Here is a 24,982-nt window from a genome sequence, read left to right on the forward strand (position 1 = left end):
CCACACACTTCAGATAGAGCCCTAATATCCAGAGTATACAAAGAACTCAAAAAATTAGACAATAAGATAACGAATAACCCAATCAACAAATGGGCCAAGGACCTGAACAGACACTTCTCAGAGGAGGACATACAATCAATCAATAAGTACATGAAAAAATGCTCACCATCTCTAGCAGTCAGAGAAATGCAAATCAAAACCACCCTAAGATACCATCTCACTCCAGTAAGATTGGCAGCCATTATGAAGTCCAACAACAACAACTGCTGGACAGGATGCGGGGAAAAGGGTACACTTGTTCATTGTTGGTGGGACTGCAAATTGGTGCAGCCAATTTGGAAAGCAGTATGGAGATTTCTTGGAAAGCTGGGAATGGAACCACCATTTGACCCAGCTATTTCCCTTCTCGGTCTATTCCCTAAAGACCTAATAAGAGCATGCTACAGGGACACTGCTTCATCGATGTTCATAGCAGCACAATTCACGATAGCAAGATTGTGGAACCAACCTAGATGCCCTTCAATAGATGAATGGATAAAAAAAATGTGGCATTTATACACAATGGAGTATTACTCTGCATTAAAAAATGACAAAATCATAGAATTTGGAGGGAAATGGATGGCATTAGAGCAGATTATGCTAAGTGAAGCTAGCAAATCCTTTAAAAACAAATGCCAAATGACTTCTTTGATATAAGGGGAGTAACCAAGGACAGGGTAGGGACGAAGAGCTTGAGAAGAAGATCAACATTAAACAGGATGAGAGGTGGGAGGGAAAGGGAGAGAGAAGGGAAATCGCATGGAAATGGAAGGTGATCCTCAGGGTTATACAAAATTACATATAAGAGGAAATGAGAGGTAAGAGAAGAATAATACAAGTGGAAGAAATGATTTACAGTAGAGGGGGTAGAGAGAGAAGAGGGGAGGGGAGGGGAGGGGAGGGGAGGGGAAGGGGGATAGTAGAGAATAGGATAGACAGCAGAATACATCAGACACTAGAATGGCAATATGTAAATCAATGGAAGTGTAACTGATGTGATACAGCAATCTGTATACGGGGTAAAAATGGGAGTTCATAACCCACTTGAATCAAACTGTGAAATATGATATATTAAGAACTATGTAATGTTTTGAACGACCAACAATAAAAAAAAGAATAACACAAGGCACTATGTAATAAGGAAAGGATCAAGCCTCCAGAAAGACATAATCAATAACTAAAGTTTACCATCTGTCTACACAGTTTTTCCCCAAGGGATTTTAAAATAATTACTGTATGATACAATTTAAGCAAAATAAACCCTACTGACAAAAGGAACAAGAAAATAAAAACCTGCAAACTCTTTGTAATAATCATACTGTTAGTAATAACATTGGTATCGTTCTAAAACTATTACACACATATACACAACTACAAAGAACAATGTCCTACCATCAGGTACTCACAGCTAAGCTCAAGAGACAGGCATGAAAGGTGATAATTATGGCAGCATAAGTAAGATAATAGGGATATGAACAAGATGCTGGAGTAAGAACAATGAGGACATCTTTTAACTTTTCATGATAAGGCGAGGGAGAGTTTCCTAGAAGAAGTAACAACTGACCTTTATATGAATTTCCTGTAAAAAGTGAAACCTAAGGAGCTTAGACTTGAACCTGCGGATGATGATACACTATGGATGCTTTACATCAAATACAGGACATGATCAGAATTTCAAAGATCATGAGTGCTACAGTGGTGTGGAGGATGGAGGAGGATTCTAAAGAGAGGGAGGCCACTATTAAAAAGCTTAACAACTAGCTGGGCACATGGTGCATGCCTGTAATCCCAGCACCTGGAGAGGCTGATACAGGAGGATCGTGAATTCAAAGCCAGCCTCAGCAAAAGCGAGGCACTAAGCAATTCAATGAGGCCCTGTTCTAAATCAAATATAAAATATAGCTAGGGATGTGGTTCAGTGGTTGAGTGTCCCTAGGTTCAACCCCTGCCACCCAAAAAAGAAAGAAAGAAAAAAGCTTACCAACTGCTCTATATATTATTTCCCACCAAAAGGAATCAAGCTTCTTATAGAAATAGCCATGTGTAAGGCAAGAAATGGAAAAGATGAACTTGGATAGTCTTGTCATGGCAGAGAGCAGGTAAGCCATCAAAACCCAGGAGGGTCTTGCCAAAAGCCACTCACGTGGTGGATTGAAGTACATCAGATTGATTAAATTCTATGAAGTCATAATACCACAATCGATAAACTACTCAATGAGAGAATCTAGGGAAAAATTATTGTTTTGGAAAGTGGTAAGAGGGAAAGAAATTTAGACACTTATCCTTCCTTTTCCAAATGAATTCTATCTCAAAGTTACAAAATAGTTGATGGAAAAATCTTTTTTAAAATGGAGAATTCCAGCTAACACATGCAGAAGGAATGATAGAATTAAATGTTACCATTTTTTTGCAACCCATAAGAAAAGACAATGAGTATAAGCAATGATCACAATGGCTAAAACCACTGGGTGAACAGCAGATGGGGAACTTTATAAGGGCGGATCAGGTTGGTGAACTTGAATCCACTCATCCTCTTGACAACACACAGAGACATGGGACTCACAACCCAATATTATAGAAAGTACATACCACCACCTGTGTGCTACTCTTTCCAAAAACTTGAACCTAAATCTGACCAAGCCTCTAGACCCAATTACCAATTCACCAAAAGTACAGGGACAGAGAAGAATGTTAGATGATACAGCAGCTGACATATTGCAGATTTAAAGAGACTTAAGACATAGATGTGTGCATCCTATTAGGATCTTAATTCAAACAAAGAGACTTAAAAATATTAGAAAATTAGGCAAATTTGGATAGTCAGTGTTTGATGGTTATGGAATTATTGTCAGTATTTTAGGTGTGATAATGAAATCATGGTTGTGTTTTCTAAAATCCTTCTATTTTGAGATGCATACTAGAGTATTTATGGATAAAAGTATATGATGTCTGGAATTTGTTTTAAAATGAACTGGTTGGGAGTAGGAGGGAGAGGAGGGTAAAAGGATGGATTTATAGATGAAATAATATTGATTAATATAAGTTATAACTACCTGTGGTTCTGCTAGGGATTCGATACACTATTCCCTTTTATTTTATATTTACTTGAAATAATTTTATAATAAAACTTTCTAAAGAACATATTTCTGGGCCTGCTGCAGACCTTCTGAATTAGAATCTCTGAGCTCAGGACTCATTTATGTGTTTTACCAACAAGTTCCCCAGCGGATTCCACAGCACACCACGTCTAAGAAACAGTGGTCTCTGCCCATCAGCCCCTCCCATTTACAATTCTACTTCCAACCTTTCCTCTACATCCAAACCTGTTTTTCAAAATGCCCACTTGACATCTGCACAGACGCCCATAGGCATCTCAAATTGCACATGGCCAAGAAGAGGTACTGCTTAGCTCAAAATCTGTTCATTCCTAGACTTCCCCATCTTCTTAAATAGGACCATGACTTAGCCTGTTGGTGAAGCTAAGAATCCAAGGGGTTCTTCATTCTTTTCTGACTTCCATTCCCTACTTCCAATCCATCTGCAAGTCCGGTTTGCTTTCCTTTCAACACACATCTTGACTCTTTTCCTTCCTCTCCATCCCCAAGCCACCACCATTTTACAGCTTTCCCAGGTCCTAACACTGTACCCCCACCCACACCCCTAACCCTAACACAAATCCTATCACTGCTGCAATAATTGGCCTAACAAACCACCCCAGACACAGTGGCTGAGGATAAGAAGCATTTCTTTCCCTGGGTCACAGGTGTGTGGTGACTGGGCAGCTGCAGCTCATTTACACTACTTTCAGTTCTGCCTTAAAGATCTCTTCCATCTCCTCCAACCAGATACATTGTTCCCATGGTGATGGAAGGAGTCCAAGTGAGACACGCTGCACACACACATCCTACATCACAGCCTCTCTCATGGTCAGAGCAACTCACACAGCCAGACCCAAGTCAGTGAACAAGGAGATGTACTCTGCTCCAGTCAGAAGAGGATCAAGAGTAGATGTTTACTGGAAAATACACCACAGGGGCCAGGAACACTGACTGTTGGGACACAATGAGATTTCTGAGAGGAAGGAAGTCTAGGAGGAGAAGAAGGACCAGGGCCATGACCCAGGACACACCAAAGGCCTTGAGACCAGATGGAAAAGCAGAAGTCAGGAAGGAGACTGAGAAACTAGTAATGAAGGAGGAAAACTGGGAAAGGGTAGTGTCCCAGAAGCCAAGAGAAGGAGCAAATGGAAAACTGGGTTGAGGAAGACCCTGAATACAATAGAGAGAAAAATGATGATTTGGTTTGGCACCATGGACTGGGGGTTCTGACCATTGGAGGTAGTGGAGATGGAAGGCTGAGGGAAGTGGTGGGAGAAAGAGTGGGTGTGAGCTGGTAGGTTTTGTGACTATAACCAACCCTTTTCAGAAGTGTCTCTTTGATGGAACATCAGGGCTGTAACTAGAGAGTGTTGTGAGAGCATGCACAATATTTTTAAAATTAGGAATGTTAGAATCTCCATGGGAAGTTTCCATGGGGCAGGAGAAACTTCCTCAACTGAAACCTCAGTTTCCTGAGGATGTCACCCCTTCCACAACCCCCTTAAGAGCACAGCCTTTCCCCTCTCATATCTCATGTTGCACTCGTTTTGTTGGAAGTGGCCATGTGATCAGCTAAAACACCCCTCCTTCACGTGATCTTACAGATAAGGATTCCCAAGAAATACAGAGTTCTGGAATGATATGCTGAGACTGCTGATCAGGGGCCACCCCTTCCTGCCTATCTCCTCCTCTTTCCTGCCTGGAGTGTGAATGTGACATGTGGAGGTGGAGATGCCATCCCCCAACTGTATGCTATAAGCCGGAAGTTACTTCACTTCTCTGTTTCTTACGTATAAAGTAGGGATAATAATCATATCTGTCTCATAAAATTATTGTGATGGCTAAGTGATAATACACCTAAGCACTTAGAAATGTGTCTGGTTCATAGTAAATGCTTAGTAAACATCAGTAATATTCTTACTTTAAAGGAGACAGTATTAACATATCAAAACACAACTGGTACACCTCTCTTCCCCTGTAGGATGCTAAGACTATCATTAATAACTTTCAGTAGTTTATAGCAACAAGCATTCATATCTTGCTCACAGACTTGCAAATTCTCTGGGGGAAGTAGAGAGCTCCTCAGGCTACCCAAGAGGCTCCAGTAGGCATCATTCTGGGACAAGTGACTACTTGGGGCTTGTTCTAGGTAAGTCAGGAGTCCTAGAGTACAGTCGGGCCAAGCCACCTGAGCACAATGAAGGATTCTGGGAGGATGTGGCATATGTCATCCATTCACGTTCCATCAGCCAAGACAGTCCAATGGCCAAACCCCAAATCAGTGGGAAGGGAAGGCAGAGCAGTGTGGAAGAGGAAGGGAGCATTCTGAATAAGCAGAACCATTCATGTTGTGTTTTGGATACAAAGTGTCCCCCAAAAATTCCTATTAATGAAGGAATGTTTAGAAGTGAAAAGATTAGATTATGAGAACTGTAACCTAATCAGTAGATTACCCCACCCAATGGATTAATAATTTGAGTGGACTAACTAGGCGGTAACTGTAGGCAGGTGAGGTGCAGCTGGAGGAAGTAGGTCACTGGGTGCGTCTTGGGGGTTTATGTTTTGTCCCTGAGGCCTCCTCCATCTCTCTCTCTCTCTCTCTCTCTCTCTCTCTCTCTCTCTCCTTCCTTTCTGTCATGAGCTGAGCAGACTTCTTTCACCACACCTTCTGCCATGATGTTCTGCCTCACCTCAGGCCCAGAGCTATGGAGTTGGCCGGCCATGCACTGAACCTCTGAAACTGTGAGCCGAACATAAACTTTTCCTCCTCCAGTTGTTCTTGTCAGGGATTTTGGTTACAGCAAAGAAAAGCTGACTAACACCATCCATTGCTCATACCAGTAAATAATTGTAACCACGAGTTAGGATTGGGAAGTACAGAGCCCCCGGAGATAATGCAGTGGAGGCAGACCACTCCTGATAATCTAAAGGGATTCACCCTGCACCTTCTCTTCTGTGCTGCTCATTCATCCATTCCAGGGACCACAGCTGGCACCCAGGTCTCCACAAGCTGTGCCAACTTCCTGCTGTGGTGGGTCTGCCTGCCTGTCATCAGTACTGGGAAGTTGTACGGCCACATTGAGCCACTTCTGCCTTGCTTTCATATCTTTCCTTCTCCTACCGCTCCACATTGGCCTGGCTTCATGACGGATATCAGTAGCTACTCATTGCCCAAGTGAGAAGCCTAAACATCCCTGCCCCCACTGCCCACTGACTGGCCACAGCCAGTGAATACCAAGGCTGGGGAACTGAGTATCTCAGTAATTCCTCAGTATCTCTTGAGCCTTTCTCACAGCTGAGTACCTATTCCAAGCCATTAGGATTCCTCTCTCCCAAAGATTACGCCTTCCAGCAGCCAACCCACCTCCTACCATCACAATATGGCCACAGTGATCTCCCCCAAATGCAAATTTAGTCCTGTATGCTCAAAACTCAGGTGAGATAAATTTCTGAGCAAAGACTGTTGTGTCTGAATAGAATCACCTGCCACTCCTTCCTCAGTTTCTCTGAGCAACCAGGCCAGGTTCCAGCCCCCAGATGTACTATAATGCTCTCCTCTTTGCTCTTGCCTCTGTTTTTTTGTACCACCCCTTCAGCCCCCTTTCTGGTTAATCCAGCTCCTCCAAGGAGGCCTGAGAATACTAGCCTCCCAGGTTCAGTCACATGCCCCCCATGGTTCCCTCAGTACCCACACTTCTCCCAATGTCCCCCCTGTGCTACATTCACTTCAGATTGCACACTTCTAGAGGACCAGAATTGGGTGGTTCATTAGTGTGTCCACAGTGCCTGTCCAAGACAAGAGCCACACTGAACCCAGTTGTCCCCTCTCAGAAGGTGAGGAGGACAACAATAATAGTATTTTGCTATTAGTTGTGTGGTGAGGATTAAATGAAATAACACATGGAAAATGTGCCTATCCCAGTGAGAATACTAGTTTGGTCAATACATAAATAGTAAATAGCTATTATTATAATACCATTAGTATTAAAGATTTTATTGAAGCCTGAAGTATACTCAGAAAAAAAACACACAAACCTATAAGAGAACACAGCTTAGCATATCTTCATAAAGGAACACACCCTTATGACCAGTCCCTAGATAGCATTAATCTTAAACTCAACTGTCACCTCAGAGAGGCCCTCCCCACAGCCCCTATCACTGTAGTACTTCACATTCTATATGATCTAATCATATCACATGTAATGTCTACCTCCCCTCACCCCAATGTATGCTCAAAAACCGAATGAAGTATTCCCATTTTCATTTATTTACCACCACCCCCAGGTGCTGCCCCTCTGCCATGTGGGAGAATTCTTGCCTTTCCAGCTTAAGTATACCGGTGAGCAGCGCTGGGCAGGGCCAGCGGCACCTGGGGGACTGAGCAGTGCAGGGTTAGCACTTGGTCCTGCCCTGCAGCGCGATCCGCACCTTCTGGGCCTCAGACTTTTCCCCCCACTTCTCCCCTGCAATCTGGGTCCTTCCCACCCCTCCCTCTCCACTTTTCATTCAATAATTGAAATAACAAAACAAAATTGTAGTAATAGTCTTTTCCGCCCTCGGAGATCATCACTGCCCAATGGCATCTGTCAAGGGCTATCCCGAGGACCCAAGCCTTCCGGGAGATGGCCGCTTTCCATCTTGCAGCCACGCACCTGGCCAAGCTCCTCTCCCGCCTGCTAAAGGAGGCTTTTACCAATCACCCTGCCACTTCACCCACAGAGAAGGTGAGGCTGCTAGAGGTGGCCCCAGCCTCTTAGGTCTCTGACTTTCAAATCCCGCAGTCCTGGCCACACCTCAAGGGCATGCGATGACCCTCAGTCTTGACCCTTTCTCTTCACCCACCGTGGCAGTCCGGAAGAATGTGCCTGGGGCTGTTCTGGGCACTGGGCATGAGATTGTGAGCAAAGTTCCTGCAGAAACAAACGGGCTAATGAACTTGGCAGCCGTCAGAGCAAGAAGGAGCCCTCACACAGAGTGGCCAGGCAGAGCCTCTCCGAGAAGGCGACACTTAGTTGAGATCAGGGTGATGGGAAGAAGCAGGCCACGCAGGGAGGTTGGGAGGGGTAGATAGTAAAGAGTTCCAAGAAGAGGGAAAAGCAAGTGCTCAGCTCCTTTTACACCCATGACCTCATTTAATCAGCGTCCAAACCTTGATGGGGGCGGATCTTTGCCCCATTCCACAGAAGAGGAAGCTGAGGCCCAGGAAGATTACGGAATTTACAGAGCTGGGATTTGAACCCTGCGCTGCGAATGAGTCCCGACTCTGCCCAGCCGGCATTTCGTGCAGCCTCCTTCTTCCAGCACCGTGACCTTAACTCGGCACGTGCTGGTCCCTCGCCCCCCCTCCCCACATTGTTCCACTTAGCCCTGCTTGTGTCGTGGGGGAGGGGGTGCCGGGGACTCTCCCTAGGATCGCGGGAAGCGGTGCCCAGTTTGGGGTCCAGAGTTAGACTCCCGCCGCAGCCTAGCGTTAGGGACCCGGCCCACCGGCCCCGCCCCCTCCCGGCCTGGCCGGCGCTGCCTCTGTCCATGGTCAAAGCACCCGGGGTAATCCGCCTTTCTCTTCCGCCCGCCGAGCCCCATTCATATTCTAATCACAGCGCGGCCGACCCGCGAACTGCCACTTTATCGGGGCCCGCGGGAGATGCAGTCTGCCCCCCCACTTCCACTTCCAGCCCCCCAGCCCTCTGCCCCCCTCCTTCTGCACTTTACACTCCGCCAAGGAGGGGGTCCCTGGGAAAACTGCGTCCCCACTTGGACGCTGGGCTTCTCACAAACTTCGAGGTTGGCTGTGGGGATGAGGGGGGTAGCGAGGGGGAAGAACGGGGGTGGGGGATGAGAGCAGAGGAGGGAAGGACCGAGATGCGGACAGACTGACAGACAGAGTTACGGGAAGAGGCGCGGGGGTGGGGTGGGAGTCAGAGAGACCAAGGGGATGGAGACAGAGGCAGCGTCCCAGGGAGAGACAAAGAGACGTGGGGGGCAGGGGCTGGACAGAGAGACGAGCAGCCAAAGAAGGAGAAAAAGAGGGAGAGAGAGGAGGAGAGACTGGAGACCCCAGAGAGGGAGAGAGACAAGAAAAGGAGGGAGGCAGGGTTAAGGACGGAGACCCAGAGAAAGACAAAAAGTTCTGGAGGAGAACCAGCCCCTCACCCCTCCCAAGCGTCCTTCTCCACACTCAGTTTGGGGATAGGGTCTTAAGGCTACTACTGCTCCCCCAACCCACCCTTTCCCCTCAGCGCCTTCTACTCCTCCACGCGTGTTCGCGGAACTGCGTGGAAAGGACTCAAAATAGGTCCCCTCTGCACCCACAGGGTCCTCACCCACCTCCAACCCAGGAAGAAAAGAGGAGGCGGCACAGAAGGACAGAGAAACGAGTGGGGCCCACTCGTGGCCGCGCAGGAGTCTCCCCAGGCTCCTTAGAGTCCCCCGCCCCACCTTGCGGGGGCCTGATCGGGGGAGGGGTCGGAAGGGGGAGGGGGCCACATCTAAGCCAATTTTGATTTCGCCTATAATGAGTGCCTAGCGAAGGCTGGAGAAGGCCTCTGGAACTTTAAATAAGAAAAACGTTGCTAATGCTATAATAGAAGGGGGAAGTCGGAGGGCTGGGATTGCGTCGCTCTGAGCCCCCCTTTTCGGAGGCGGCTTTTCTTATTCAAAACAGGCCCACAATGGGCTTCACAGTGCGCCTCGCCACGGCCCCATCTGACGAGCGGCCATTCATCAGGCCGGCTGGCCTATCAATGACATTGCTCCCATCGGGGCTCCTATAAAATGATGCTTTTTCCCATGAAACATCCGCAAACATTTTGACGGGTTTGGCTTTGCCCGGCTGGATTACTGAGTGTCCCTTCGCTTGCTCGCTCTTTCTCTCTCTCCCCCTTCTCCTAGCTCTCCTTTTTCTCTTTTTTTTTTTCCACCTCTCTCTCTTTTCTTTCCTCTTCTTTCTCTTTCCTTCCTCCTTTATCCTTTTGCCCTCCACTCTTTGCGTCTGTCTCCTCCTTCTTCTCCCCTCCCTCACTCCCTGGGCATCTCTAGCACAGGGGATCCCCAAACATCAGGACTTTGGGGGGGCGCCTGTGCTGTCCATGGGAAGAGCATGCATTGTGGGTTACTGGAGGAACCCGACATGGATTCCACAGGTTAGTCCTTCTGGTGGGGGGTTGGGGGAAGACATTGGGAGGGAAGGAGAAGGGAGAAGGGGAACTTTAGAAAGAGTTGCAAAAAGTTCAGATGGGTCATCTTGACAGTGGAACCCCAGGAAATACGGAAAGCGTGCAGAACTTTTCAATCTGGCAAAAATGTGGAAGTGGATATGTGGAAGTGTGTGTGCGTGTGTGTGTGTGTGTATAACGTGTGTGTGTGTGTGTGTGCGCGCGCGCGCGCGCGCGCTCAAAGGAGCGCGCTTTCGCTTGCCCCGACACAAAGTTACGTAAAGATGCGCTAACTCGCTGGGAGCTCGAGATGCCACTTGCCGTAACTTTGCGAGCCGATGGTCCCCTCCTGGGCCCCGCTCCTCCCCAGGGTTTGGGGGCCCGGAATAGCGGAGCGCTCGGATTCCTTTGGCGAGGGCCGGGAAGCCGAGCAGAACGCCCCAGAGGCGGGGGAGGGTGACGGCTCGCACAGTGCCTGGGAGGTGGGGACCGAGGCTGGTGGAGACGCGCAGCTGGAGGGAGTGGCGGCTGCGAACCCGGTGGTCCTGGGGAAACCAAAGCATTGGGAGATGGGAGTCCAGCTGTCCCAGGCGAGCTGTGCAGTCTTCCAGCAGGGAAGGGGCACCCACCGACCCACTCCTCTCCGAGGCGGTAACCTAGAGGGAAGCAGAGCAGGGCGCAGAGCAACAGGAGAGGCCTGGCGTTGAGGTCTGCAAATAGTTTGGGGGCTGCTGCTGGTGGACATCGCGTTTTAGGGGCGCTGTGCACTTAACAATAGAGGAAGGAAGACCAGGAATCTCCTCCAACGAAAATGCCCAACATCTCGGTTCCTTCTCCAGTGGACTATTCCTGGACTCCTAGAACCTTTGGGGAGCCACCAAACTTCTAGATCTGAGTTTTACTCTCCCTGCTTCCCTTCTAAGTGGAAGGTGTCTTAAAGTTCACCCCTCCCCAGCGGCAGCCTCCAACCAGGTCACTCCTATGCTGGCTGGGCTGCAGCTTTGGGGTTTCTTGGGGTGAAGGAGTTGGAGCAGTAGGGGCAGCCTGAGTAAAGGCAACAACTTGGTTAGAAGCTTGGGAGGATGCCTGGGAACACCGACTACTGGGCATTGCAACTATGAGCAACAAGTGCCCTCTGGCCTAAACTGTCCCCAAACACACACGTCCCTTCCTTGAGCAAATCAACAATCAAATGGAATCTTTGCCTGCCTATACCCTAGGCCGTTGGAAAAGGGTGTGTGGTGGGGCTGGGGTCATCTGGTTATGGCTCTAGATGGTCTTTCCCCAGTCCCTGCAGGAAGATTTCAGGTCTCTCCTGGCCTTTGCTGCAGGCCCTGGTGGCCCTGTTGCTTGGGACACCAAATCCACTAATGGTGGGAGAGCATCTTTTAGTTTCCAGGCTAATTATCTATCTCTGATCCCAAGTCCCTCCCTGATTACTCTGCCCTGGCTGGGTGTGAGCCACCAGGGAGTGGGGGAAAGGCTGGGACCCCATGTCCTCTGTCCTAAATGTGATGACAAATGAAGGCAAGAAGACATGTCATCTGCCACCAAGGCTTGGCAATTGGGACTACAGGCTGCCAAGCTGGCACTCAGAGAGGGAAAGAGCCCTTCCATATTTTTTATCTCAAGTTCTTGGGAAACTGCCCCTCCAGAGCACCCCAACATTAAAAAAAATATATTTGACCCAATTAAAACCATTTCTGCAAATCTGTGGCTAAATATTTGCAGGGGGCCCATGCAAGGTCTTGGGGTATCCTCACACCCTAAACCTACTGTGTCCCAGCTGGGGTTTTTATCTGATCTCTCTACAGGACTGGAACACCTTGGTACTTTCTGCTGATGGCTGTGTGTCTGTGGATATGTTCTGTTTTATGTCCTAGGTGTATCTGGTGGTCGTGGGGACGATGGATCCCACCACCTTAAGTTGCAAACACCCAAAAGGTTTTTAAACCCAAATCCTTTTCCCACCCACCCGCCTTTCATACATATGAAATATCCCTAGGTCACTCTTCTGAACTCAAAATCAAAAGTTTGGAGAAATGACAACGTTGAGAAATTATTCAAGACGCACCAGGTGACATTTCACTGGGCCGTGCAAACGGATAAGCACAGTGCGGCTGGACGTGGTCCGGTCCAGGACCCTTCCCTCACCTCCCTTCCAGAGAATTTAATCCAATTAGCTTTTCTTCTGGGTTTCCCTTGTTATGTAAAGGTCCTTTCTCACTGGCTTGCACAGACCAGCGCTCCGTGTAGCAGTTTGATTCTCCTTCTTTTATATAAGATCGCGCACGACCAGAAACACGAATATAGTTATTATTTCATTCCGAAAGGGATCGAACAAGCAAGTGCTGGAGCGCAATCCGAGTGTCCAGGATCAGAGGCCGGCGAGCGGAGTCACCGTCCCTTACTCTTAAAAAGGAAAATCCCCGCGAAGTGCCTCGGGCCCGGGAGAACAGTTTTTCAGGGGCCGGGGCTCTAGTGGCCTGCTTTGGGGCCACTTCAGTGTGACCTGCGAAAACTCTCCCCTTTGTTCCGCGCACCGAGCTGGTAATATATTCCTTGAGTTTTTCCAAAATACTCAACAAGTGTGGAGCTAAGACAATGGGCCCGTCGGGGGAGGCCAGAGAGCCGGCGCGCGCCTCCTGGGCCCTCCGCTCGCTAGCTGCCCAGCCCGACAAAGCAAAGCTCCTCTCCGAGACTACTCTGGCCGCAATGCGAAGCTCGGGCAGGCTGCAAAGGCAGCAAGCGCGCGCAGCGGCGGACAACGCACAATCCGGCGGGTGCGCGGCATCCCATGAGCCCCACGCCGCAACCGCACGCCGAGCAAAAATGGGTGCTGAGTCGGGCGTAGCCTGCTCTCTCCACGCGAGCGTGCGAGTCCGATCCCGTCTGTCCTATTCAGGAGAGCGTTGCTCAGTTACTCGAGTTACCGGGAAATTCGAGAACGAAGGAGGGAACGTGGGTAGAATTTTGGGCCACAGAGAACTTTGTGCAAAGTGGGCCAGGCCCGGGTTAGTCGCCTGCGCGAGGTGTTTCTTGTTAAACGGGATGCAGCCTTGGAGAGGTGCACTGCAGAGCTTGAACTGGAATCTTCTGTCCTACTCACTTTCCGCCCGCGTCTCCAGAGCCCGGAACTGGGGCAGTCAAAATACTCCTGAAGCCGGCTCTGAATATCCTGGGTCCCATCGGTGGGGGAGGGGGCACGCTGTTCTACAGACCCCAGCAAAAGGCCCCGCGCGGTTCCGTGGGCCGAGAGGTGGGGATGTCTAGTCGTTTTTGCGCTGTCCCCACGGGGGCAGAGCGCGCCCCAGGGGAACAGGGCCGGGCCTCCTCCATGCCCTGCAGGCGAAACCCTGGAGAAGTAGCAGCCTCTCGGGCCTAGGGAACCCGTCTACTGGTTCGGGGAACTCGGGAAAAGAGCTTTATGCCTTGCTTCCGCGTCTGGACCAGGCTGTCTCCCCCTCTGCGGGCGTGTGTGTGGCCGGCGAGGGGGGCCTGCGTGCTCCCACCTCTGCCACCTGCTAAGCGCCGGCGTCTGGGTTTGACAGCAGGGTCAAGTGAGTGTCGCGTCGTCCCGGGGCTCCCAGGACCCTGCAACTTCAGCCCCCGTCGACGCGGACACCACACGCAGGCCGAACCCCAAAGCCCCGCACGCGATTCTGCACGGCGGCCTGGGACAGCGCGCTTTCCCACTCTGCCTGCGGGACCCAGAGACCCGGAAAAGTTAGCAGGGGCCGCTCGGCGGCTCGGGCCTGGGATTTCCATAGCTGCGCCCGCCCCCCTCCCCAGCGCGTCGCCATGGAGACTGCTGGAAGTTGGTGTGGAAAACAGACCCGGCGCAAAGCAAAATATTATGAGTGCAGTTGGGGTGACTTCAGGGGGGCGGGGGGCCGGAGGGCATGAGCGGGAGCCAGAGGCAGAGGCCGACAACAAAGGACCGAGTGCGAGGAGGGGAGAAGAGTTTGCAAGGGGCCTCCCTGGCGCTGTGTGAGTGCTGGACGGTCCTGCTTCCCAGAGGCGCCGAGGTCTTCCATTCCTCTGCAGCAGCTACACCTTTTCCCAGCCCGCTGGCGCACCCTTGCTCCCACCCCTCCTCTCTCGGTTCTCTTCCAGCCTCCCTCCTTGTTCCGAGGTTAGGCGCCAGCTGGGCAGTACGCCCGCCTCCCCAAGGGCCACGGCTCGCCAACCCGAAAGATTCTGGCTTTTCTTCCCCACGACCCCATGGGTCGCCCTACAGGAATTTTTCTCATCCCCCTCCTCACACAGATCCTAAAGGATGATGAGTTGGGTTAAGGAGGGAAAGAGAAGACAGTGCTTGGCCAGACCTATTCTGGGGAGGGGTGGGGGTGATGGTGGAGAGAAGATCCTGTCTGATTACCCCCCTCCCCGGAGCCCCACACAGGTCCCTTTTGTACAGGGACAAGAGTGACAAGTTATGATCGCGACTCAGCCACTTGCAATGCACTTTGGATAAATCTAGTCATTCCAAGGTTATGTCGCTACGGAATGAAGGGTTAGACCGCTCACAGGCTGGGATTCTCCAGCAAGGTCGACGGATCCCTCTCTTGGTTTGGCTTTACCTTAGAATCCAGGAAGCAGGCTGTGCGCTGGTTGCCGCTGTCCGAACTAAGAGCGGAGCCGCTACACAGTTACTGAACTTCTCCCCAAATTAATTATCTACTAAAATATTTGAGATTTTTAAGAGTCAAGAACCTCGAATTACTGTTTTAAAAAGGTTCTTCATTTCCTTTCTCCATGCCAGCTGAGGTACATTCTTTAACCCTCTGACCAACCTCCTTTATCCTAAAAGGACACTAGATTTTATGGGGCTGTATTCATTTTCAATCTTGGAAACACTGAAATACTTCTAGATGTTGAAACCAGCGACACAGGCTGGCTTCATATGTCAGAAAGAAATACACACTGACCAATGTGTCAAAATACTTCCATCAAAAGAAAACCACTCTCTACCCTTCATTACTCAGGCTTTTAGAAAGAAGGGAGTCCTTTCTTGCACCTAGTCACCTCTCTGGTGACACTTTGGGCAAAGGACCCTTTCCCCTCTAGATAAGACCTATAAATTAGAAAGTTGAACATAAAGATGACTGTGGTCTATCTAAAATTATACTGCTCAATGATGTGCCTGTTGCATATACTGTTTTCTGATGACATACTGTGTGAAATATGGACCTTGTCCTCCCAAGCACTCTTTAAGGGAGGCATTATTGTGAGCACAGTGATTCTTTTCTTCCATCCCCAAAATCTGAAGACTGTGATTCTAATCCAGGTCGGTATGTGTTTGCCGTGGTATCTTTGCCAAAAAGGCTAAGAAGGTATAAAAGGATGACATCACAAACTGGAATGCAGGGCAGTCAGAGCTCGACTCCCACAGGCCCTGGAGAGCCCACCCTACATGTTCTACAGGTCACTTGAGACACTCTTCAGTTGCCCTTACAGGGGTCCCCACGCTCTGCTGGATGGGAAAGGTGGGAGAAATCTCTAATGTTGTTTTCACCCTTGCACTCTATTTTAGATACTTGCAATTTTATTAAGATTTGGGGACGAGAGAATGAATTCAAAGACAGATTATTTGGAGGTATCCGGTAAATATAAAAAAGAAAAAAGAATACCATGGATTTTATTCAATCCTGCCAACAAGTACCTGTTTAGTGGCAGGCCCTGAGGATGAACAAGGCCTCAGTATCTGCTGTCAAAGACATTAGAATGTATTTGATGAGAGAAGGTGAAAGTGATGAGCTCTCTCAGGGGCATAAAGATAAGTTTCTCCTGGAGTCCAGACACAGGTGCTCTCTCTAAATTGAATACCTAGCGGTGCTCTCTCTACACTGAGTACCTAGCAAGTACCTTACTGGGCTTTGTTCACACATGAGCCGTTTAAGCTTAACTACAACTCTGTCATCCATTTTTAGGGTAAAAGAAGGCTTAGAACTTGGCTGAGATCACAATTTGTACATAGCAGAGCTAGACAGGAGACCAGACTGGGGAAAGCCCTCTGGCCTCCCCCAGCCTTCTTCATCTGGACTCTGGCTAGGACTCTGGCCTTGGGTGGATTTGAATCCCCCTTGGTGAGGAGGGAAGTGTGTGGATGGGAATGGAGAATCACAGAGCATTTCCTTTGGGTCCATGTGGGCTCCTTAGGACTCCTGAAGGAGTCACATGCTGATTCTGCATCTGAAGGGCCTTTTAGGTGACCAGATGGAGATGCAGTATATCACAGCAGCTGAATATGGACTTTGAACATAGAAAAATCTTGACTGGCTTGCTTGCTTCCAGAAAACTATGTGCCTGCCAGATACTGGGTTTAACAAAAATGCTATCTATGATCCTCTAGAGCATAAATGTGAGATAAACAAATACAAAAATATAGCATTTCAGTGATGATCACCAAGAAGGATAAACCTAACTGGAGAAATGAAGACAAAATAGGGCAATGGGAAGTGTGCTACCTTTCCCAGGGCAGTGCTGCCTCATGAAGCTGTACGCTTCTGGTTTGGAAGCTTAACATTTTCTTGTGGGACTGATATAACCATCTGATAGAGCTGTAGACAGCATGGAATGTGAACGTAGGAACAGAGAACATATATTCCAAATTTGCCATATATCTTTGCTAAGCAATTTAATTTAAATACGTCACCAGTGCAATGCTCACAATAGCCCTGTAAAAGGGAACTGTTATTATGCACAGTTTAAACGGGAAAACCAACAGAGTCAGAGCCAGAAGCTGGCAAGCCCGGTGAGTTTCTGAGCTCTAGAAGCTGGATTAATAAGACACACAGTAGCTTCCTCTTTTTTTTAATACTTTTTTTGGTTTTAGGTGGACACAATATCTTTATTTTTATGTGGTGCTGAGGATCGAACTCAGTTCCTCATGTGTGCTAGGCAGGCGCTCTACCACTTGAGCCACAACCCCAGTCCCCCAGTAGCTTCTTCTTATAAGATCCACAGTTTTGCTACCCACATGGTGGTCAGCCATGGTCTGAAAATAGTAAGTGGAAAATTCCAGAAATAACGAATTAATAACTTTTAAATAACTTTTATCATAGTGTACTATGGTTTTTATGTTTTATTATTAATCATTGCTTTTAATTTCTTACTGTGCCTAATTTGTAAATCAAACATTTTCATTAAGTATGTGGGTACAGGAAGAAACATAGTACACTACCTGTGGTTTCAGGCATCCACTGGGCACTTTGGTATATTTACCAGTGAATTAGGGGCAGGAGGACTAGGTTCCTTGATCACATGGGACACGAGGTCAACTTTATTTTGTGTATCTAATTTTCCCTGGGCAGAATGCAAGTAAGAAATTTTAACTTTTCACTTACATTTCAAAAGTTAATGTTATTAGATGTATGTTATGGTACTTTATTATCCAACGCATTTTTTGCAATGAGGCTCTATTTAAGAGGAAAGGACGGATGAGAGGGGCTGGGAAATAGCAGAACCAGAATTTGAGTAGATGACCCACTGTCCAGCCTGTATGGTTCTGAGACCCTCTCTCTTTGTCACAAGGCTATCCTCACTCTTATTTTTTGTTTTATGAGGGAGAGGGTGTTGGTGGAAGGTGTGAACAATTAAGTGTATATAATTTTAGCAAAAGGGTAGTCCTTGAAAGGATGGAGACCAATTTTTAAATTATTGTTGACAAAATAAGGACATAAGTAAAGCATGTGTATATATATTTTTTCCCTTTTTAAAATGTTTTAAATTTATGCTTTTATTAGTATATTTCACGTGTACATAATTATGGGCTCATTTTGACATATTGGTAGACGCATATGACATAATTTGCTCCATTTCAATCTCCAGTACTGCCCCTTCCCTCCCCTCAAACATCTATGTCTTTCTTTTTTTTTTTTTTCCTAAGAATTTCTTTTTCAGTTGTAGAGGGACACAATACTTTTATTTTGTTTATTTATTTATTTTATGCCTCACACATGCTAGGCTAGCGCTCTACCACTGAGTCACAAACTCAGCTCCTAGCCTCCATCTCTTTACTAAAAATATGAAGTGTACTTTTGTCTTCTGTGGGATTCATTCCTAGTGAAGTTGAGATTGGCTTCATCTCTGAGAGTGTCAAGGCTCCTCTGATACTTGCATGCAGGCACATACCTCAGGAAGAATAATCCAAAAAAGCAGATGCCATTAAGTAATATGACAATATGTGTAGCCTTTAGGTAATTTAACAACAGATTACACCTAAAAATGATTCACAGATGCATGTTAAATGACTTCAGGTGCATGTAGTGTGACTTTGTGAGAACATGAGTTTTGCAGATGTGAGACAAACCAGGGTTTAAATCCCAGCTCAGGGGCTGGGATTGTGGCGCAGCGATAGAGCGCTCACCTAGCATGCACAGGGCCCTGGGTTCGATCCTTAACATCACATAAAAATAAATGAATGGAATAAAGGTATTAAAAAAAAAATCCCAGCTCAGTTACCATCTAGCTGGGTGATCCACAGCAAATTACACAACTTCTCTAAGCTTCGGTTTGCTTCTTGGTGAACATGCCCTCTCTCTCCCCGGGTTGTTCAGAAAATGCAACAAGATTATGCATATTGAGTGTTTAACGTAGTACCTGACTTATTTAATATTATTATTATTTTTAAAAAATCACCAAGCTCTCTTATTCCCAATTTTAGGTGTCTAGAGAGGGAAAGAGGATAAAATTCTAGGAGAAAAAAAAAGTTAGACCATTTCAGCCTACCTAGACATTTTCTGTACTGCGTAGGCATAGCCTTCATTTTTTGCTTTTGTTTGTTGTTTGCAGTGCTGAAGACAGAACCCAGGGCCTCAGACACTGCCAGTTCTACCACTGAGCTATACCCCTCAGCCCCAGCTTCTGTTTTCATGTCCACAGAAATTCTTTTGGAAAGGGTTTAGACCGAAGGATTAACTTCATTTTCATTTTTCTACCTTTTCCACGAAGAAGGCATCTTGTCTGTTCCCGTTTGCTATGATTTCATCCTTGCGCTTTCTGGTCTGTGCAAGGAATGGAAAGCATGTCATTGTGGAGGTGGCACCTGCTGGCTTGAATTGAGATCCTGGGAGAGAGATCTGTGGAGTGTCAGAGAAAACAGGTTGCACATCCCGGCTGGGGGCCCCTTGAGGGTCCTGATGCCCTCCCAGTTCTGGGACAGGATAGCCCACATTCCTCGCTCCCTCTCCTCTCTGCCTCCTCCCTCTCACACTTGCAGGCATTGCTGTTTTAAAGACTGAATCATTGTAACTTGGTTTTCAGGAAGTGACAAATTCAGTTCCAAATGAGTCATCTGACACTCATTTTAGCAGGATCAGGATGCAGAGAAAGAGTTCTTTTGCCCTTCTTGTATACACATATATTATTTTAATGTGAGGACAAACTCTCCATTTGTTCTGTTTCGGTCCTTATCATTTGATTTTTACTACACCGTGGTTTTTTAATTCTTAAAACGTGAGGGTGGGGGGAGATATCACGAAAAGGAGAAAGAATAATGAAATGCAGGCATTATGCTTCCAGTTGAACTTGCTCCAAATTTAGGCAACTAGGGCCAGATTGACCTGTGCCAGGAGATTCCTGTTGTGTGGAATCTGATCCTCAGAGTAGGAACATTTTAAAATATGTATATAGTTTATACTTTGGGGGTTGGTGAATCCTCAAGAAAGCCTAAAAGCATAATCTGCCTCTGTGAACCTGGACAGGTTGGGTTTATGTGGTTGTAGTTGTTTGGTGGTTTAAATCTTAAAGGACAAGCTTTTTGGGAAAAGCTGCAACCCAGTGAAGGATAGTAGCACCTCACATCCTGTCTCCTTCCTGAAGTTGTGCTAAAGGTCATCATTGTGTAGATGCAGCCGAAGTGAGATTGCTGAATGTAGCCAATTTTTATTTAATAGGAATGGAGAATTACCACTTCATAAACACTGATGCCCTGAGTCCATCATGTAGGAGAAATGCAAGATCAGTTGACACCAGTGACCCAGTCTTGAGTTAGATATTGAACAGGGTCATTTGAATAATCTAAAGAGTGATTAGTGACTGCTCATAACACCACCACAAATGCTTTTTGTGAAGAAAACTATGTTAGTGCATTTGTTTTGAATCTCGAAGCTTCTGTAAAATCATTGTAAATAATATTTAGACTTTGAAAGAGGGAAATGTTTTTTTTTCAATGTTATAGTTATAGAATTTACAAATTTTAAAAATGAGCACAAATGACTTCTGAGTTCTACGTTATCTTTTTTTATTAGTCCAAAAGTAGAATGTTCATACAAGTTTATTTATTCTTTGTGTACTGAATCTCAATGCTCACAAGTAAGCCAACTTTCCATTGAAGTTATTAGGATTTTATAAAGCTCCAGAAATGGGCCCATGGCATAAACTCAAACGTATTTATGATAGAACTGATGGAGTACTTAACCTTTTTCCCAAGTTTTCTTTGTGGTTTTTGATTCCACTGTTGGTGACAATCTAGGGTCAGGGAAGAGTCAGGGTGCCTGCAAAAAATTCTTTGCTCTACCAAAAAGAAAATCAATGAATTCATGCCATCCTTATATGACTGCTAGATGGGCCGAATTTTCTGTTTTTAGGAGTTTTATTTCTTTTATAAGACGACTCCCTTTTGAAACAAAATAGTTTCTTGGTAAAGAGTCTTTGACGACATAGAAAATAAAGATGTCTGACTGAGAAAGTGCTGAGAGTTTACAAGGAAGAAAGATTCCAGAGGGCTTGGAACCTTCAGTTATAACATTAAAGGTTTTAAGCATCAGAGAGATTTCTAAAGCATTGAGCAATTGTTGTGAGAGGGACTTCTCCATGAACTATTTTTTACTTTCAACTCGGTAGGCAGAGTTTGTGAGTTTGCTGTGGTCTGGGGAGGAGACCTTTTCAGAATTGCCAGGCTTTTTAGAAAAAACAAAACAAAACAAAACAAAAAAAACAACAGTTTTTCTTATAATCAAGACTCGGTTTTAAAGTTTGAAAACTTTGATGTGATTAGAATGAATGATTTCTCTGCTTTGTTGGGGGTTCCTCTGGGTGCCCAGGCTGCTGAGCATTCTCAGCTTTGGCCCAGAGGGTGCAGGGGGTGGGGAGGGCTGTGGCCTGGCCCTGAGCTCTGAGCACCACGCACAGCGCCTGCAGTCATGGAACTTTCACAGGGGTCCAAGAACCTAAAAGAAGATTCCCTATGGATCCTGTGTTCAATGTTTTTTTTTTTTTTTTTTTTTTGAGAGGGATTTCCAGAAAAGAAATGAAAATACTGAAGCTATACAATTGAATATCAATATCTAGGGTTACAGAGATATTTTCGGAGAAGAAATGAATGAGAGGAGGAGGCAAGGGAGGGAAGCATGGAAGGAGGGACGGAGGGAGGGAGGAGGCAGGCAGAGAGGAGGAATGGGGGGATGAGAGTCAAGAAGGAAACTGTACTGAAGTCATTTTGGTAATTGACAGTCGTTTTGGTAGAGTGACTTGAGTTATTTTCAAAATTATTAGTTTCTTTTTTGTCCTAGTGAATCCCTTTTTGAAATTGGGTAGCATGTTAATAAAACTTTTTTTTTTTCCAGGCACTGTACTGACCAAGACTTATGCACATAAACTCATTTAATTGTCCTGTTGAACCTATGCTACTATGACTCCCATTTTACAGATGAGAAAATTGAGATTCAGGGAGCCTAGCTAACATGTCCAGTCCAAACCCCTGGTGTCAAATCAGGATTTGAAGAGGGATTGCGGTGATTCCAAAGCCAGGTGTCTCATCACTCCTGAAACCTGAAGCTAGAAGGAAGCCCTTAGGTGTGTACGTTCTACTCTCGTCCTTGGTACTCAGTGTTCAGGGGAGTGTTTGACACTGTGTTCAGCTCATGCTGAGGTTCTTTGGAGTATACTATCATAGATGCCTGTGGGCAACTGGCTGCCACAGGCACTACAATGTCACTTTGGAGCAGGCAACTGACTGAGGGACCTCAGTGCAACTTCCTGGGGACGAGTCTTGGTGCCATGTGTGCCTTTCATCTCAAATCTTTCTTAGAACTTCTGAGTTCAAACCGGCACCACTGCTGGGCTGGTGTCTCCCTGCCTGCCAGCTGCCTTGGCAAATTTGACATCTTATGTCATCTAGGGATTCATCCCTATTTATTTAGACAAGATATCACTTGGAATAGGTTCCACATAAAAACATTGCTGTTAAAATAAAAGAATCTTCCATTTGCACAGCATGTTATAGTGTGAAATCACAGAGAATTGTTAATGGTGCCGGCTCTGTCATTTGGCCGCTTGGTGAGATTGGCTTTGCCCTGGAGTGGATGTTCCAGTGCAGCAAATTATACAACCTCTCTGAGCCTCAGTTTGCTTCTCAGTTAAGTGGGGCTATTCAAGGACCCACTTTATGGGGGATTGTGAAGATTCAATGAAGTGATTCTGAAAGGGACCAGCACAGGACTTGGCATGTTGAAAAGCTTAATAAATAGAAGGTGCTTTCAGTACCACTTGCTTCTCCCCTGGTGGCTTCCAAGATCCCTCCACCCACATACACAGGAGAACCACACAGAAGAAAACAAAATTTCATATCGTTTATTCTTCAACTGTGTTCAGTCTTTAAGATGCTACCTCATAAACCTGTGACTAGGCATAATCATTCATTCTTCGTCATCTGTACTGAGCCCAGTGCATCTGCGAGGGTGTCTGGCAGGTAATCGGTGCCTGATGGATATTTTCTTAACTTATAAGTCAATCCATCTTTAACATCACAAAGGTGCTGCATCTCTATGCCTGCCTTCCAGGAAGGCCAGCTCGAGGCCCCATGGGAACAGGCACTGGGGAAACGGACTGTGGATGAACTGGCCCTCTGTTGAGCCCCTACTGGTGCCTGGCAGGATGTCGATGCCATCAGTTCATTGCTTTCCCTCCCGTTCTGTCCTTTCCTGCTCTCCTTATTGATCTGCTGCTCTGTGCCACGCTCGGTCCTAAGTGTGGGGAATAGCAGGTGAGTGAGGGACCATCTGTTCTTAAGGAGCTTATATTATTCCTTCTAATCCTCATAATAACCTGGCAGGGTTATTATGGCTTTTAATAGGAGGGAAATTGGGGCCTGTGAGGTTAAGTAATTTTCTTAGGGTGCCAGGGCTTACTTAGTCTGGTGGAGGGGAAGATTAGAATTAGTGTTTTTCTGGCCTCCAAGGCCATGTTCTTTTCACTGCACTGAGAGATCCAAAATCAAACAGGAAAAATAACAAGAAGGGACTCAAGGGGGATCCTCAGGGGTGGCTGTGAGGTAAAGATCAGGAAGCTACGTTCTTCACATGCCCTGTTCATTTCCTTCTCACACAAACTCCAGGAGGTGTTGCTGATCCCACCTGCATTTCACAGGTGAGGAAACTGTTGCCAGACTTGAACCCAGAAGTTTGGCTTCCCAGTCCATGCTTTTAACTACTATGCTGCCACTAGAAGGAAAGAAGAAATACGTTCCTCAGGTATAAATGTGTACCTGGGAATTATTAGAGGGTTCCGTGTATCTAGAATTTGCTTTGTTCCAGGAACTAGGCAAAGTGCTCGCTCTGTATTTGTTCCGTTTTATCTCACAGTTGACAAGATAGAGAGATTATCAACATCCTTGCTGTGCATTAAGGGCTGCTGAGGTTTAGAGATGTTCCTTTGCCTCAAGTCATTCCACTAGGAAGTGACAAGACTAGAATTCAGACCATGTGTCTGTAGCTGGTCACTAGACCCACCTGCTTACTTTCCTTCTCCTGGCTGATTCTTGGGAAATGACTCAAAGAAGAGAAAGAACAGAAAAGAAAAAAGAAACACACTGTGCCCAGGTTGCTCATTAAAGCATTACTGAAAATAGGAACATGAACTTGGTGGAAGACTAGGCGTCTATCCCACAGTGACGGACATGAAGACTGTATTAGCCGGAGAGATCTAGTCGGTGGAATGTCAAGAGGAAAGAGAAATGGCCTGTTTGCTGGGTTACAGTGACACATAGGGTGAATATGAGGCTGGGTGCATGTGAGACTGTGGGGCAAGACAGATAAAGGGAAATCCTCTCTGGGTTAGAGGGGTGGCACTGTGGGGCAAATACGTTTGCCTTTCCAATGTTTCAAAATGTGACTTCTGTGACACATGAACACATGAGAGAAAAAAGCATTTTGCCTAAAAGAATGATATGGTGGCGATTTATCTCAAAAGTTCAGGCTAGGTTGAAATCTGTTTGGGTCCTAAAGCCAGGAGTGCCTGATTCCTGTGGTTTCGGGGGAATCCACATTCCCCAACAGACCAGGTGAGAAGAAACCTGGAAGAGTTCAAAACAAAACAAAACAAAACAAAAAATTTCCCCTGAAATTAGAAAAAGACATGATGTCAAGAAGGTGTTGTGCTGAGCAAGTAGGTTGGCCCCAATAATTCAGATTTTTATGCATTTTAACAATGTTGTAATAATAGAAATGTTTGCTGATGTAGATAGTAGCAGTTTTGCTCTCCCCAAAAGTCCAGAGGAAATGAAAATTTGTAGAATGTGGATGTGCAGGAAGGTACACCAGCTCCGGTGTTCTCGGGCACATTTTCAGAGCTGACATCTGCTTTTACATGGAATCTCTCTTCAACAGGAGATGGCACTGAACACCTTAGGTTTCCTTTTCTTTCATCTCTAGAGATTTTTGATAAGTTTAGGATCTGTGAAGAAATGTC

At 46.6% G+C, this 24,982-nt stretch overlaps 1 protein-coding gene across 1 annotated transcript in view; it reads left to right on the plus strand.

Moving 5' to 3' along the window:
• The first annotated feature begins 10,210 nt into the window (after positions 1-10,210).
• The window catches only part of RFX4 (regulatory factor X4), a 163,359-nt gene continuing 148,587 nt past the window's right edge, over positions 10,211-24,982 (plus strand). Inside the window, exon 1 of the mRNA XM_081311210.1 lies at positions 10,211-10,279. Coding sequence (XP_081167336.1) covers positions 10,237-10,279 — 43 coding nt within the window. The 5' untranslated portion in view covers positions 10,211-10,236. The remainder of the gene's footprint in view (positions 10,280-24,982) is intronic.

The sequence above is a fragment of the Spermophilus citellus genome, assembly GCF_964194105.1.
Source record: "Spermophilus citellus genome assembly, chromosome: 10".
Classification (NCBI taxonomy): Eukaryota; Metazoa; Chordata; class Mammalia; order Rodentia; family Sciuridae; genus Spermophilus; species Spermophilus citellus.